The following is a 17,133-nucleotide window of genomic DNA, read 5'->3' as shown; positions in this document are numbered from 1 at the left end:
GACACGTGTGTCAAGGGCGGCAGGGTGATCCCCACTGTGGCCTTCCTGACTGAGGTGGCTGGGTCCGACACATCCAACCTGGATGCCGTGAAGGACAGCTCGCCTGGGCTAGGTGGTCTGGGCAAAGGGGACGGGAAACGAGAGTGTGGGTGCTGGGTCTGCCCGGTGGTAGGGTTCAGCCACTCTGAGATTTCAACAGGGTCTCCAACATGGTCTGCTGGGCCCTTATAGTCTCCGCCAGCTCCGCGAAGCGCCTCTCGGCCGAGCTTGGAGCACTTTCGAGTCAACTGAGACGGTGAATGTCTGCACCTGCATGGGGAAGGGGAGCGGTGCCTGCATGGCGACCTCCTGTCCCCTGGGGAAGGGGAGCGGTGCCAGCGCGCCGACCGTCTGTCTTCCGGTAAGCATCCCCTAGAGTGGTACCGCCTCGGCGGTGACCATCTCGCCTCCTTTTAGAGGTGTCTGCACCTCTGTACCGATGGTGGGGAAGGGGAGGGTGACCCAGTTGTGCGGTAGAGTTCCCTGGTCACTGTAGCAGGTGGGGTCCGGGACGACCTCTGTGGAGGCTCTCGGACCACAGATCTCATTTTCCCATGACTTGAGGAGAGAGACTCTGCTGGGGATAGGGCTGCTCTCTGTCGCTTTGTTCTCCTCGAAAACTTCCGACATGGAGAGCAGTCCAGCTTACCTGCCAGTGCCTTGGCTACGAGCTCTGGCCCTAGGCACCTGGCACAGGATTGGTGCTCATCCTGCCTGGGCAATTTTGCTTTACACCGGTCACACTGGTGAAAACCAGTGGAGGACCCAGTAGACTGGACTGACATGCTCTGCAGTTTTTTTTTTTTTTAATTGCTGTGCTCAATGAGCAGCCTGCAGATGCATTTTTAAAATGATTCACCGGTGCTGAATCCACAGAAATGGTCCATATCACCTCCTTCAAAAGTAACAATATGTTTTTTTTATTTGTTTCTGTAATATTTTATTTTTATACCAGGGGTATCCAATCACGGTCCGGTGGGCCATTCCATTCCAGGTTTAACAGGTAAAATGAGATAATTAACTACTTTAGGGTGTTGGGATTGGCATCAAGGCGAGTGCTGTCGATGCCGAGGTCAGCGTCGAGATGTGCGCAGTTTGTGCCGAGAGGTCAGCGCCGAGTCGATCAGTGCCGAAGTCAAAGCCGACATGTAGTGCGGTCGGTGCCGGGCTGTAGACGGAGACTGCAGTTAAGCACAGGTGCACACTTTTATTTTTTAAAAAAAGTTGAAACAATTAAATATACATACATATAATCAAACAATTTACATGCAGGGTGTCTGACTGCAAGTTACATTAGCTGAATATCAGAACATCAACTTTTATTGAACGCAGTATCATTTGTAAGCTTATTGGTCAAGTTAGATGAGAAATCCAGTGATGCAAATCAGAGTTTGCAAGAAACCAGCACCCCTGTTATAGTTTTCCCAGTAGTAGTACAGCTAGTGACGAGCCTTGTCAGATGAACCAGCCTAGAAGAGAAAGGAACCATAACGGGTGCAAACCAAGGGTTAAGTGGCCAAGAGCCTCTGAGAAAATGGCTTGGCACATGATTGACATGGATCTTAATTGTTGTTGGAGATGTTAAATGGAACAGTATTAAGAAACCTAGATAAGGTAGGGGATACCATCTTTGCTTATAGATATGAGAGTGGGAAGAGAACAGTTGGTTTCTGGCATGTGGCTACCACCACTTAGAGCATACTTAGACGACTTGAACACCATGACTACAATGGAAGCCAGCACCAATTGGTTACTTTGCAAACTAGAAGACAACATCAGATGGTAGCGTATGCAGTTCAAGTCTGCCAAATCAAGAAGCATCTCCATCATCAAAAGCAAAGTAGTGGATAAAGTGTTCTACATTGATTGAAAGGTTATTCCAACTGTGTCTGAAAAGCCTGTAAAGAGTCTTGGGAGGTGATTCGACAGGGATTTAAAGTCCATATGTCACGTTTTTCACATTACAATCTGATTATATTTTATTAAACTGAACATACTGGAAAAAAGGTCTGTATTACGCGAAATTAAAATCAACGAGTTCGTCAGTGCGCAATGCAATGATCACTTCCTACAACACAGAACACGGAGACTAAAGCTTTTGTTTGTTGCTTTCTGGCAGGTACACGTTTAATTTTTTCTCTTTTGTAAGACACTGGTACACAAGTTCACAAACACATCCACACCTTTACAAAGACAGCTGTTCAAAAAGACAATCATCATGTGACCATTGATTCATTTTCCCCTGACAACAGCCGAACCATTTTGAAACCACAATCTTAAATTGTTTTTTTTTTACCAGCCTTAATTAAACAGTTTCGTACCATTTACTTTTATATCAAAAATACATGTTTTAAATAACTGCATCTGTAAGACACTTCATACTGATCTAAAAATGATTACCTTGGATTTTTTTTCTTACCCTGTGCACTAGTGTTCAATACTACTAGGTTATCCACTGCATATAGTCAGTTCTCTGCAAGTGTTACATTTGTTTTTTCAGACATCCGATATTATTATAATCATTATTATTATAAAATATACCATTATCAAATAAACTCAGTGTCCCAAAACTACCCAAAGAAAATAAACAAGAGCATGGCTTTCATATTGCTGACTTAATAAAAACAATAACGTCAGAGTACTATAAACCAGTAGAAACACATTGCGTGCTCAAGATTTCTGATGCAGAAATCAAAAGAATGAATCCTCTCATCTAGCTATTTTAGGTAAGCTTTCGATTTTCAATTTGATCTTTCATATGCACATTACTAAGTATGGGTGTCTACCAAGAAATAATAATAATTCCGCGCAGTTCACAAGGAGGCTAGGCCTATTTAATTTCACTAAATCGGGGAAAGCATAAGTGTTTATTTCAAGAATTAAGTTGAAGAGCTATACGTGACCATGCAAGTCATCTCGGCCCAATAATATCACTGTGTAACAAAATATTTTTTTTTTTGTTCCTGGGTAGTAAGTGTTATTTCCTAATTGCTTATGCCTCAAAAGTATAGAAAATGGCTATTATTCCCCACAAACTTTGCTTTTGTGACCAGGACAGTGATATTTCAAAATATCACTATTTCCAATGGGAAAATGGGAAAATGTGTGTCTTTTCGTTCACATAAAGTCAGAAAAAAACAATATATGAATCCAAATTAACATGTATTTATACTAAAGTAATACAAAGATGACTACAAAAGATTTAGAAATGAGTAGTTTTTCGAGACCCCACACACAGCTGCAAACCCCTGTAGGCTGCACCACCTCCACAGTCAGCAATTAACACCCCTCTAGTTCTGATAGTATGCTCTGATAGTAATCTGCAATAATACAGATTATAAACATAACCCCTTTAAAATGTCCCACCTCGTTAAGCTAGGGTAAAATACAGTATGTGGTTAGTGTTTAAAAATACAATTAACAAGCAATACTATTTGGGGGAGAATGTCAGAACACTGCTACAGAGAGAGAGAGAGAGAGAGAGAGAGAGAGAGAGAGAGAGAGAGAGAGAGAGAGAGAGAGAGAGAGAGAGAGAGAGAGAGTGGGGGGGTTGTCTTATTGAAGTGATTGCTCTTTTGCTGCCTGAACTTCAACTGCAAACAATCCACTCAATCCACTCTTGTTCCTGCAACACCACTTGTTACTTGCTCTAGGAGGCTGACCCAGATAGGTCCTCTTCATTGGTAAACCCACCAAGAACAGGGGACATCATATACTGTCCATTCTGTTCATTTTCTAGTAGACTGGAAGTACTGGCACTGGCCATTAGAGTATACTGGATTCTGAGAAGCAACAACAAAGTTATTAAAACATGGCTTTAGTTAATTGCAATGCATCACCCGAGTCTGTCCATCATGTCCAATCAGCTGGTACAGTTCATCCAATTGCCTTTTAGTCACAATATAGGGCCCTAAATAATGCTTCTGAAACTTAGGACACTTACCTCTTCTCCGAGCTGTGTTTTTAACCCAAACCTTCTCACCCTCAGATTAGTACTGCATGCTTACCTTTAGATCATAAAATGTTTTCTGTCTCCCTGAGGCCTTTTCCTTGTGATGTTGCACAGCACCATGTACTGAGCTCAGCCTCTCTGCTAGAACCAGCACATATTCTGGGGAAGAATTATACTTCTCAGGGCGTTCTAAGTTCATGAGTAAATCGATTGGCATAATGATCTCTCAGCCAAACAGAACATTATGGGGAGTGAACTTAATGGTTGCTTGTACATTACTATGGTATGCAAAGAGAACATACAGGAGTAACTCAACCCAGTTATTTTCATTCTTATTGGCAAACACAGATAGCATGGTTCCTAGTCTCCTATTGAACCTTTCTACTAGGCCACCAGACTGAGAATGGTATGGGGTAGTGCAAGTCTGGTGGATCTGTAGAAGTTCTTTAAAAAGCCTAAAATCAAATTTTACCCTGGTCTGTATGAATGGTGTGTGGAGTCCAATATCACATTACAAACTGCTCAACCAATACTTTTGCTACTGTAGCAGCCTCTTTAAAAAGGATTGGGAAAGCTTCTGCCCATTTAGAAAAGTAATGCTTTACTAAAATATGGCAATGGCCACTAGGGGAAGTAGGAAGGGGACCTACTAGATCTATAGTTACTTTCTCAAAGGGGCAGAAAGCTTGAACAGGGTACATTGGAGCACAAGGGGCAGTACCTATAGTCTTAAAAACATTACATGCTTCACATTTCCCCACCCATTCCTCTATATCTTTTACCTAACCCGGCCAATAGAACCAATCCCTATCCTTCTCTTTCAGTTCTGCAACCCCAAAATTGCCCCCAGTAACTTTTTTGTGAAGAGACTGTAAGGCAGCCGGTATTAATGACCTTGGCAATACAACTCGGTACTCTGAAGCCAATTGATTAGGATCTCTCGGGCATCTTTTTGGGATGCTGTCTTCTATAGTCAATTGTCCCCACACCCCCAAGAACTTCCTTAGCTCAGGGTGATCTCACAGCTCTGGGTGCAGCTCCCTGCCTTCGGTCTTCCACTGAATGAGCTTGCACAAGTCTGGGTCAGTGCTCTGAGCTTCTTGAACATCTCTTGCGTCCTCACTTGCTTGAAAAGCCTCATTTTGTGGAATTATACAAGCTGGAACAACAGTGACCCCTGGTGGTCAGCGCGATAATGCATCTGCATTTTGACACCCTGCAGACGCCTTGGTTAATGTTTAGTTGAATAGTGAAATGGTACTTCCAGCCACCGTTCCAGCTGGCCCCCACAGACAACTCCTGCAGTAAACTCAGAAATAACTGTTCCGTAACTCCTGTGGTTCCCCTTGTAAATTAGCTACATGAACTACCAGCTGTCCACAATGAGGGTGTGCAACAACTCTAGCCATAAAGACATTATATTTTTATGTGAAGGCAAAGGCTGGCTCCACTATCCCCTCACAACCTTGTTCATTCAACCCCCTCACCTCTGTTGCCAACATCCTCAGTATGAGCTGGAATGATTACAGTCTCACTCAAACAGACCTGCTTAACTACACACTCATTGAACTTGGACACTAATGTGAAAGTTTGGTTTAAAAACTTCCAAGTTTTTGCTTTTAAATCTATACTAATCCTATTGTTAGCGGTTCTAACACTCTTATTATAAGGGGTGAGAACAACACCGGAGGAAATCTGATTGAGAAGTGTTTTTCTCAATAGGGAGACCTGGGCTCCATTATCAATTAAAAACTGGCAGGGGACAAGTACAAGTCCTTCCAAGTACACACCATCTCCTACACTCAAGGAGGGGCAGTATACCCTTGGCCAATTTTCAGATGTAGGCAACTGGTCAGGCGAGCGACAAAACTCCCCTACCCCCTCTAGTTTTCCATCGGTTCAGGACAGGCTCTGCTTAAATGCCTCCAACTCCCACAATTCCAATATTGATTCCTCCTAATTCTAGGGAGTGATAACTTCCAAGGCCCATTGTTACGGCAAGGGGGTGAGCAATGATGCTGTTCCCTAGACCTTCCCTGATTAACCTCTTTTAATTGATACATTTCTTTCTGCAGCTCCTTTACTATTCCCAACACTTTAGCTACTATAGAAGCAGTTGTCTCTGGTGCATTCACAGTTCGCATAGCTGCGTCACTAGGGGGTGCTATTGTGCTATCCTCTAATCAGTTCAATCTCTGAAGCCAAGTTAATTGCTTCTTTGATTTAGCACTATGGAGCTGTATTCTCAGTTCTCCACTGCCTATATGCGTTATCAAATGGTCACAAGCTATTCTATCTCTAGTGTCAGAATTGTCTGTAGGGTATGCTTTAGAAATCAACTGCCTAATAGCGCTACCAAACTCTCTAATGCTTCCCTTTGCCTGCTGCTTCTGATTTTGAAGTTCATCTGATTTTAGCCTTCATCACTGGTCTGAGGGGTCAAATACCTTTGCATAGCAGTTTTTATGTTATCGTAACTATCTTGTGTTTCCTCCGGCAAACCTTCAAAGATTTCTCTGGCCCGACCTGAAATCAAGAGTCCCATAAATTTAAGTTTAAGCCATGATTTGATTTATATCTGCTGCCAGGTCAAATTGGTCTGCCCAATCTTTCCAATTAAATAATCAATTTAGCCTAATTTAACACTTTTTGGTAAGGGTAAAGTGCAGTTGCCATCCTCAGCTCTAAATGAGGAATTAAAGTGTGTTAAGGTTCGGCTGTAGGAGACACTAGTAAAATTGCGTGATGAGCATGTGAAAGGGGGCAGCAAAGGACATGATGGAAGATGCAAAGGCTGCCCTTCACATCAATGACATCATGGGGAAGACATAACAGGGAAGAGGAGGCCTGTGGTCACTCTCAACACGCCTTGTTCTCCTGGCAGGATTCCATGGGTGGCCTACGGGAGGAAGAAACTCTGGTATGCTGTTAACATCTGAGGTGGAACAGCGGGGGAGGAGAATCTGGGTTTATCCAGTACAGGTGGGTTAAGAATCTGGGTTTATCCAGTACAGGTGGGCGGTCGGGACTTTTTCGCACACTAATACTGTATTCAGTGGACAGGACTTACAGCATATGTTGAAGGCTCTTTCTGAGGAAGCAGAGAGTAGTAGAAACTGGATGGTTGAGGAGGAAAGAGGCCGATTGGCGACCTCAAAAGAGAGGCGATGGCGGATGTGAACATCAATGAAAAGGAACGGAAGCATAAGTTTAAAGAGTTAGTAGAGGGGTTCTGGAAAATATAGCATTATATGTCTCCGTGTTGCTACAACTTTAAATGATATACCTGTGACAGGATAATGCCTTGGTCCAAGACTTTACTAGTAGGAAGGAGTCTCAGAGTCAAGAAAGCTAAAGTGCTGTTGCACACATTTATCACACAAAGAAAGATAAAACGGTAACAAATAAAACACGAGAGCCAAAAGAAGGTTCAAACAAAAGATTAAACAGTTGCAGGCTGGGCATTAGCCCTCAGTACAACATTACAAAAACTTGGTTTAAACACTCACCAAACTCCCTCTCTCCATGCAAAGGAAGTTTGTTTCAAAGCTCTTTTCACAATGTCTGCTCTTATAAGTTATTTAAACAGTTTTAACAACCTATGGGGATGTGTAAAGCTATATTTTTCGGAACCCCGCTACTTACTCTTTAAGTAGACTGGGCAGGGTTGGGTGGGGGTGGAAAAGAGTGGTGTCAGGATGCAAATCAGTGCTTAATTTATCTTTAACAAGATTCACAAGCCAAGCAATTCCATACAATTGATTTTCTTTGAATGGCAATAGCAGTTACACCTGCACATCCCAGGTGATACCACTTGTCACACGATGAACACTGCACCATTAGTGCCTCACAGTAGATTAGCCTACAAAAACAATAAACTGAAAAGACAGCTTCTAAATCAACTGCTGCTTTTCTTTTCTTTGTTTGAAAAGGTGTAAGCAACTGATTCCTGAAACAAGCACTGATGTGTTTCCTTAAGTGTTGTTGCTCAACCCTCAGGGTCTTTCCCAAATGCCAGACTGATTGCAAATGCAATTGGAAATGCCCCACAATCCTTTGCAATTGTTTATGTTCGAACATTCTTAACTGTTATCTTCAGGTCATCATTAACGAACATTCTCATTAGCCATGAGCTCTGCAAAGTTTCCTGTGAATCAAGCCCAGTATACATGCTGTCATAGAATGCAATAGTTCCCTTAGAACAGTGGTCCTCAAAGTAATTTGGACACAGGCATAAATTGATCTTACTTGGCTGTTTGCGGCCACACTGACTATTGCATAGGTTATTATCTTAAATACTGCCTACGCAGTGCTAATATTTTTAAATAACATGTTTACACAGATAACCATGAATAAACTAAAATAAAAGACGATATATGGTGTCTCGCTTTGTTTCAATTTGGCAAATTTGTCAACACTACTCTGTTTTAAAAATCGTCATCTCCAGTATAATTATTCAGAGAAACTAAATCTACTACAGTGTTTCCCTTGTCTGGTGAAATTAAAAAATATATATAGAGAAAATTAAATTCTACATACTGATATGATATGATATGTATTATTTTTCTCAATAACAGTTGGTGAAATTCAGTGCTTACCTGGCATATCAACACCCTGCCTCTGCTCAGATCTTTCACTTTCCCATTGGCTGTTCACTCACCTTTAATTTTCATGCAGAATACCATGAATGGCATCTGCTTGCTTATGATTGGACAGCTGCACAAAACTTGGCAGATATTTGACTCTCCTATTGGTTACACTTACTGTCAGTACCTGCAACTGAAACAGACACAGTTTATGTCCCACCCAGCTTACTTATGATTTGGCTACCACAGAGAAAATGCAGATATTCAATTGGTTGATCGTACTGCAGAGGCCCTTCAGGACAAAAAAAAAAAAATGTTGAGTAAGTACAAGCACAGCATAAGCGAGCAGCACTGTCAACAGACTGTCGTGACTCTTTTGTTGGAAAATGTGTTTAAACCTTTCTTTATTTTCCCACGCTACGACCCGCTAGAAAAGTGTTCATGACCCATAATTTAAGAACAGCTGCCACGGGCACAAAGGCCTGGCTTCACGGGCACGAATTTGCCCTCAGGCACCACTTTGAGGACCGTGTCTTAGAACATGAAATGTTGTTCAATGTGACCCAATGATTGTCATGGACAGGGATAATCTGGATGAATTCATGTGTTGAAGACCACACCCGCTCACCATTAAGAAGTGGCCAATAATGGTTATAGGGCTGATATTGGGCTTAAAAAAGCTACAGTAAAATACTTCATACTGTAATATATGAGAGAGGGACATGTGTACAACACATCTGCATGAAATGAAATTAGGGAGGTCCACTGGAAGGTTAGTTATATATATATATATATATATATATATATATATATATATATATATATATATATATATATATAATATATATATATATATTATATATATAGTATCTATATATATATATATACGTACAGACATGTATACTGTGCACTCACACACATACACACACACACATTTTTGGTCAACTACATCAACTACAGTAGTAAGCAGCAAAAATGTCTGTTTTTAATAATTTAAACAACTTGGAATCATCTTTTGTCTGTGTTGCAATAAGCTATTAATAATAATTCTTTCATACTTATTAAATACTACATTTTTCATTATTTTTGAAAATGTATGAAAGTGTATTTCATCGCTTGTTGTATTCCAGTGCAATTCTAAATCTCTCCGAGTGAAGAATTTCACTGCTTGAAACAGGGAAACCATCTATACAAGATAAGCGTCTGATTGCGAGCTAAGTGTCTGATAGCTTGACCACAGTACAAGCACAGTATAGGCTACACCGAAAACTTTAAACCCTTTTATTTTTCGTGGCAGAAAGGGGATGTTAGAATAAAATACAGTAACTACTAAAATTAGATACTTCTGCAGTGTTACATTGCTGTTGAACCAAGAGCACATTAAAACCAAAATTAAACATGTGCTATCAGACTTAAATCATATTAGAGAGAAAAAAAAAGTGGTACTTAGTAAGAATTTGCAGAGGAACAGAAAAGACAGATGCAGGAGCTCAAGGAAATGTAGAATGTTGCAAAACAAGGAAACTAACTAAGAATCATTGAAAAAATGATTTCTTTGGAAAGTTTATTTATTTGATTTGCTGTATAAAAATGTTACTTTATGTTGCCGTACAACAACACATACATGCAATAGAAACATTTCATTTGCAAGCGTAAACTGCACTGTAGCGACCTGTAAATAAAGCATGCAATATGCAACAATCACAGTAGTGAGGAACAATGCTCTCAACGTACTCTTGCATGTGTTTAAATTCATTGACGCTAAAGCCATGGTGTTGGGTCTCGATGCAAGTGCAATAGAGCCAGTAAACAGCAGATTTTCTGCACAGCTTTCCATAAATCATAAATTCATCCAAAAACTGTGCTAGTGCTGTATTTTCCACTATCTTGAAAGCTTTCTCTGTAACACATTGTTAGGTAAGAGCTAACTTACATTACGTAGCTCCACAGCAGTGCGCTCTGCCTATATTGCTATTCTACCAATACCAAAAGCTACTGTACTTTTTGCCTGTACTATAATGGAGGCTGGAATTGCAAATGTCACATATTAAGAATTGTCCTATATAGAGAACTACTTGTCAAATTGAGATGAAATACTCCCAAAGCAAGATCTAGTGCTTAAACAACCTCAGACCCTCGGTCATGTGGGCTGGCTGTTACAGCATTAACCAGGCTTTAAAGGTCTGAATCCAATTCAGATCAGTTAATTGTGTTTAGTGTGGATAATACATTACAAAATCAACCCACAATTCTACACAAAATAGTGACTAAAAACATCACTGAAGTCATTTTGCAAAAATTATATAACACTGTAGCGTGCACGGGGAAGACTGCAGCAGGGCTGGTAGGTGACATAATCTTGCAAAGGAGCCGGCTCTTTTGTACAGCGGTATCGGTGCTATGCAGGAGTGCTTGAGGTCCTGGGTTCACACCCGCCCTATACCTGTATGTGGATTACCTCGCCCTGTGTGATGTGCATGCCTACGGGAACCGGGAATGCTACACTATATACCATTTTTTATTGAAATTTAAGCAGTTCAAGTCCAGTGAATAACCTGAAATGGTACAAAGGTAAGCAGTAAAAAATGGGGGTGTTCTAAAACTTTTGACCGGTAGTATGGAGATATATCATATATATATATATATATATATATATATATATATATATATATATATATATATATATATATATATATATATATATATATATATCTTCATACTATGGTGCAAAGTTTTAAATATTTATATATATATATATATAGATATAGATATAGATATAGATATAGATATATATATATATATATATATATATATATATATATATATATATATATTGTAGCAATCTCAGTTAACGCAGGCAGGTGCATCACATAGGACAAGGCAATCCACACACAGATGGAGGGCGGGCACGAACCCGGGACCTCTTGCACTAAAGCACTCGAGGCACCCCTGACGATCCTCTCGATTCTTAAGGACAAAGATAAACAAAACAAATGTTGCTTGAACAAACAAACAAAAGGAAGAAATAAATGTATTTAAGTGTGCTTCACTCCTAATGTAAAGATTGCTCCTCTGAGGATATAACTTTCTTTTTCCCTCTCTACAATGGTAACAGCTAACTTTCCCTGTTACACATTCTTTACCTCCTGCAGGTTTAATTTGGACCCAAACCTATCTATCCAGAGATTAAGTAAGAATGAACCCTTCGTATTGGCACCAGGTTTGCCTGATTCATTAAGGATTAAATCAGAGCTTGCAGCTGCAATACCACCGCCAGTCATGTTTCTTTCTCTCTGATCTCTGCTTTTGAGCTCTGATCAATTCCCTTGTTAGCATTCTTGCAATTTTCACATGTTCTTTGCACCAGAGTAAACAGTCACTGCATCTGACAATTCAAACGTTGAACCCAGTGTGACATATATTTTGAATAGGGTAATACTGTCCTTTGTTTGAACACAGAGCAATGTAGCCTGACTTGTCTAGCAACTCCTAGGTCATTTCACATGAAGAGTGAAATTCTACCCACCTCTTCAACACGTTCCTTATTTTCATTTATCAAACAGTTGCTTACCCTGCAACCTGAGAGCTTTCTTTAACCTAATATCCCATATATATATATATATATATATATATATATATATATATATATATATATATATATATATATATATATATATATATATATATTGAATGTACATTTTTCACATCTCAATCATGCATTGTTTATCTGACCCTGCCGTGCCTTACATCAAATTAAAGGATTTTTAATGGCCTTTCTATTGCTATATATCCTCTTGGATTGCTTCACACACCCCCATGTTGAGAACCACTGGGTAAATGTGATTGAATAACCACCACAACATCTCACACCAGCTGCCCATGCACAGCTCACCCCGAGTTGCATGATCACAAGTTCTTGAAGACTCTGATCAACGTGAACTAAAGACCACCAAGGCTTCATACTGTGGGGGAAGGCAGCACCAGACACGCCTTCCCCACGGAAACCAAGCAGCATCAACAACAGTGAAAGCTGCACAACAGCAGAAAACACCAGTGGAGCCCCAGAGTAAACCACTGATACTATATATATATATATATGTATATATATATATCATTGTTATTTCTTTATTTTTTTTAAATAAGTGTTTATTATAGCACATGATCCTTTCAAAACTGAGATTTTCTTTGCGAATGGAAGTGTGCAATAAATAAGATTTGTGGAACTATTTTGTTTTATAACAGAATACATATTACAGAATAGTGAGATGCAGTCTGTTTTCTATGCTGGGTCAGTGGTGTTGCAAACCCAGTCACTTGTGGTGTCTCTCAAGGATCTGCTCTTGGGCCCCTTCTCTTCAATATCTATGCTTCTCTTGGATCATATCATCCGCCAACACAGCCTCATGTTTCACTCCTACGCTGACGACACCCAGCTCTACTTAAACCTCGACCCCTCTGCCATGGTCCGGCTCTCGGCTTGCATTCAAGACATCCAGGCCTGGATATCTGCCAATTTTCTTCAGTTGAACACTAACAAATCTGAAATCCTTCTAGTAGGATCTAAAACTCAACTTAAGAATCTAAATATAGCTGCCCTGAACCTCAGACACTGTCTGCTGCTGCCTTCCCCCTACAGTGCAAAGTCTTGGTGTACATCTTGGCAGCAACCTCTCCTTTGATGCCCACATCTCCTCCATGGTCAAATCTTCCTTCTACCATCTTTGAAACATCTCCAAAGTCAGTCTCTACCTTTCCCTCCCAGATGTGGAGATACTTTGTCATGCATTTGTCTCCTCTCGACTCGACTACTGCAACTCTCTATATGGTGGACTCCCAGCATGCACCATAAACCGACTGCAGCTAGTCCAGAATGCTGCTGCCAGGATCCTTACCAGATGTAAAAAACGTGATCACATCACCCCCATCTTGCCCAGCTGCACTGGCTACCTGTAAAGTTCAGGACTATATTCAAAACCCTGCTGCTCACCTACAATGCCCTTCATCACACAGGTCACGGGTACCTCCTCAACCTGCTGACCCGCTATGTCTCAGTCCGTGTGTGATGCTCCTACCGTCACTCGCTTTCAATCAACTCTCAAGACCCACCTGTTCTCTCTTGCTTTCCATGCTCTTTAAGCCATCATGTATTATGCACTTTCCACTGTATTAATGTATTCTGCTTTTTTTTTTTTTTTTTTTTTTTTACTGTATATCATGTATTTGCATTTATCTGTATTTAAAGTATTATGGATTTTCTTGTTATTAATGCGTCTTGTAAAGCGTTTTGTGATGGTGGTCAACTATGAAAGGTGCTATATAAAATAAAGATTGATTGAATGATTGATTCTAATTGCATAACAAATTAATCAGCTATTAGCCCATTTATACAAATAAAATGTCTGTCCAAACAACGTTTCATGTAAATATATTAAAATGAATAAAGCATTGTCCATAACTATAACTCAACAGTGCTAAATTTAAATCAGTGAACCTTTCACTTCCGTGCCTAACGTTTCCACTAGAAGTCTTTCAAATATTTTAGAGGCATGTACTGTAAACCAAAACGTGGTGTGTACAAAATTATACCCTAACAACTGCCTGATTCGCTTACACTACCTACAGCCACTAACACCACTGGAATCCAATGACTGCCACCAGTCAATAGTTTTCATATTTCCAACAGTATGTGCACAACCTTTTTCAGGCCCATGAGACAATGCGCCTTTTTTCCTACAGGTGTGTAGATAAGGAGTAGACAGGGGTTGCTATTATAATATTCTATGAAACATGTGAAGTGGTATATGCATTATGCATGTGAGATTAGGTCCTGTTGAAAGAAAATAATGTCTAAAAGGATTTTGTTCGGATGGTGTACTATTATTTACCTGTTAGTGCATGTACACATAATTAATCGTTGCTGCACAGCGCCACAGCCCGACGAATTTCCCTAGTGACATTTTATAGTGTCGACGAGAAGGACATCGATGACAATGTAAACAACATGACTGAGGCTCCTCTTATTACTATTCTATCCCGCACTGCCACTACTGCACTGTCTAAATGCTGACCTAACTAACCTAAGCGTTGAGTTCCTTCGGCTGCCAAGGTTAAAAAAGATACCGTGCACAAAACTGTAATGCAGCAGCTTAATCATCATACTGTAGACTCAGCCCCTAGCAAATGTTACCCAATCACAGCCTCACTACTTAGCACACAGTAATATTAATATCAGCTGCAAAGACCTATGAAACGCTACCTATGTGGTTACTGCAAGAATCTTTTCCTTTTGAAGAGTTGCTGTTCCAAACCTGGGTGGACTGGAATGCGGTGTAACCAATTGTAGGCGTCAGTGGGCGGTGATGGCTGGTTTTGCGCAATGAAAGTAGGATCTGTTGCAGGTGTAAAGTTCTCTTGCCTGAGTGTTTCTTGTAAGGTGCGTGTAAGAAAGTCGTGTGCTGCAACCTTGGACGCTTCCACTGTTTGATTCGAGGAATGGTTGTTTCTTACTGCTGATATTACCTGGTGCAAAACTATATTCATTAGTAGAAGGATAAACTCAGGTATGAAAGAACATTTTGGTTTTGACAAATGATATTTTTAAGTTAAAGTGTTAAATCAAAAAGGCTTGTATTGGTGACAGATGTACAGCTGTTTATGCTAGTATAGCAGTGACTGCAGATGGGGACTTGTGTTTTTGAGCAATTTTTTGGAGTGGCATGACAGCCGTAGGTTGTTAATTATAGATCGTTTTCAAACGATTAACAAAACATAGGAATGTGAAATTTAATACAATCTACATAAAAACGAAAGCTTCGGACGTAGCGATTCCACTTGACACGTCTTAATTTACTAACTATTGAAATTTAAGTTTGATTTTTAATATAAGGTTTAAATCTTTTAAATGTATATAAAACCTAATATAGTAATGCAATTCACAAAAGCCCAATATTCCAAATGTTAAAGAGTTACATTTATAATATCTTGCACGTACAATATTTGCAGTTCTTAATGTGCTTTTGTCTTTGCACAGCCAAATACCTCGGTATATCAAATTACTCATATATTTCGATGGCCAGAGCGTTAATCACGGTCATGATTATACACAGTTACTTAAATAAAATCGTGTTTTCACCTCCATAGTTTATGTTATCGTTATATATTTGTATGTCAAAAACAAAACATTTGCATTCAGATTGTGCTGCTTCCAGGACACTGGTACGGTCTTGTCTAATGCACTTCGTTGATTATTAATCAGCGGAGACGAGACTAATCATTAGTCAATAAAGGATAATATTTCACTGGATATTTCCTGTTTTCCATTATTTGTGTGACGTTCCCCTGTGTATTCTATTTTAAACACAGTTTGTACTGTAAACCAAATCTTCTTTCTGGTAGTGACTGAAGTTGTAACTGCTGAAGGATATATGTGACACCAAGGAGTTATATTGTACTAGAACATTTTAACACAATTTTGATTGGACACTGCCGTTTGTTTTATGCTGACAGGTTTTCTGATTGCGTACTGTGCCATTAGTTTCTGGTATTAGAACTAAATAAACAAGTTTATTTAATCAGGACCAGCTTTAAAGTTGTACAAAAAAGCAAGCATGCAAGTTGTCTTGGTATTGTTTACAAAGTTCCAATACTTATGAGTCACTTCTAAGCACTCTGCCTTTTAATTTTACTCCAGACCACTCCTAACAATAATGTATAATTTCCTGAATGGCTTTTTTCATTATTGCCCTTTTCTTAAAGTTCTGTCAATGCAATTTCTGGCAATATACTGTCAGTGCTTTTCCAGTTGCCAGTAAAGGATAAAAATAAATAAATAAATAAATAAATAAATAAATAAACTGAAATATTGAGCAAGTGTCCCTTTGAAATAATACATGTGTACATATTTAAAAATGATCTTTGCAATGAAAAGATAGCTAGAGACTATAGTGAGAAAAATAATGCTCAGATTAATTTCAGTTTATGTCAAATAGGCATAATTGTAACTTGCATCACAATTAATTTATTGTTATCTCTTTTCTTTTTCTATACTCACATTGAATAAACTCCATGGTGGAATTAACCTGACTTTTCTGCTATGCACTTCAACCCAATGTGGGACATGAATGATCTTGGTGAGTAAAATGGTTTAAATGAAAGAAATGTGTGTAAAGTAGATCCAAAAAAGCTAAAATATTAAGTGCCATTTTGGATTATATCTCTTAATACATAAAATGCTTTCAATATTGCTGCTACTATAGTGCTATTATATTTCTTAAAATGATGCAACTTTAGTGTGGAATATGACCTCAGTAAAAGGCAAAAGTGAAGGGTTATTGATCTAAATGAATCAGTTGTTCTGTGTATGCCAGTAAGCTATAAAGGGTTGCATTACTGGGTTGATTCATGATAGCGCTCTACAGCACATCTGCATTGTTTCCTCTGTATACATATTAGACCTTCATAAACGCTGGGGGAGTTTTAAAATGAGTAAAAGCCAAGGCTTCAGCATTCATTTCTTACCTCTTATCAGCCTTAAGATGCAACGGTTTAAATCTATAG

The 17,133-nt window shown here is 39.5% G+C and overlaps 1 protein-coding gene across 29 annotated transcripts in view; it reads left to right on the top strand.

Annotated features, from left to right (window-relative positions):
- The first annotated feature begins 14,938 nt into the window (after positions 1 to 14,938).
- LOC121313165 (band 4.1-like protein 3) overlaps positions 14,939 to 17,133 on the top strand; it is a 115,196-nt gene continuing 113,001 nt past the window's right edge. For all 29 annotated transcript variants that reach the window (XM_041245437.1, XM_041245432.1, XM_041245417.1 and 26 more), the window contains exon 1: positions 14,939 to 15,010. In XM_041245437.1, the coding sequence (XP_041101371.1) occupies positions 14,954 to 15,010 (57 nt within the window). In that variant the 5' untranslated portion in view covers positions 14,939 to 14,953. The remainder of the gene's footprint in view (positions 15,011 to 17,133) is intronic.

The sequence above is a fragment of the Polyodon spathula genome, chromosome 3 (genome assembly GCF_017654505.1).
Source record: "Polyodon spathula isolate WHYD16114869_AA chromosome 3, ASM1765450v1, whole genome shotgun sequence".
In the NCBI taxonomy this organism is placed as follows: Eukaryota; Metazoa; Chordata; class Actinopteri; order Acipenseriformes; family Polyodontidae; genus Polyodon; species Polyodon spathula.
This window is presented reverse-complemented; position numbering and strand designations above follow the sequence as displayed.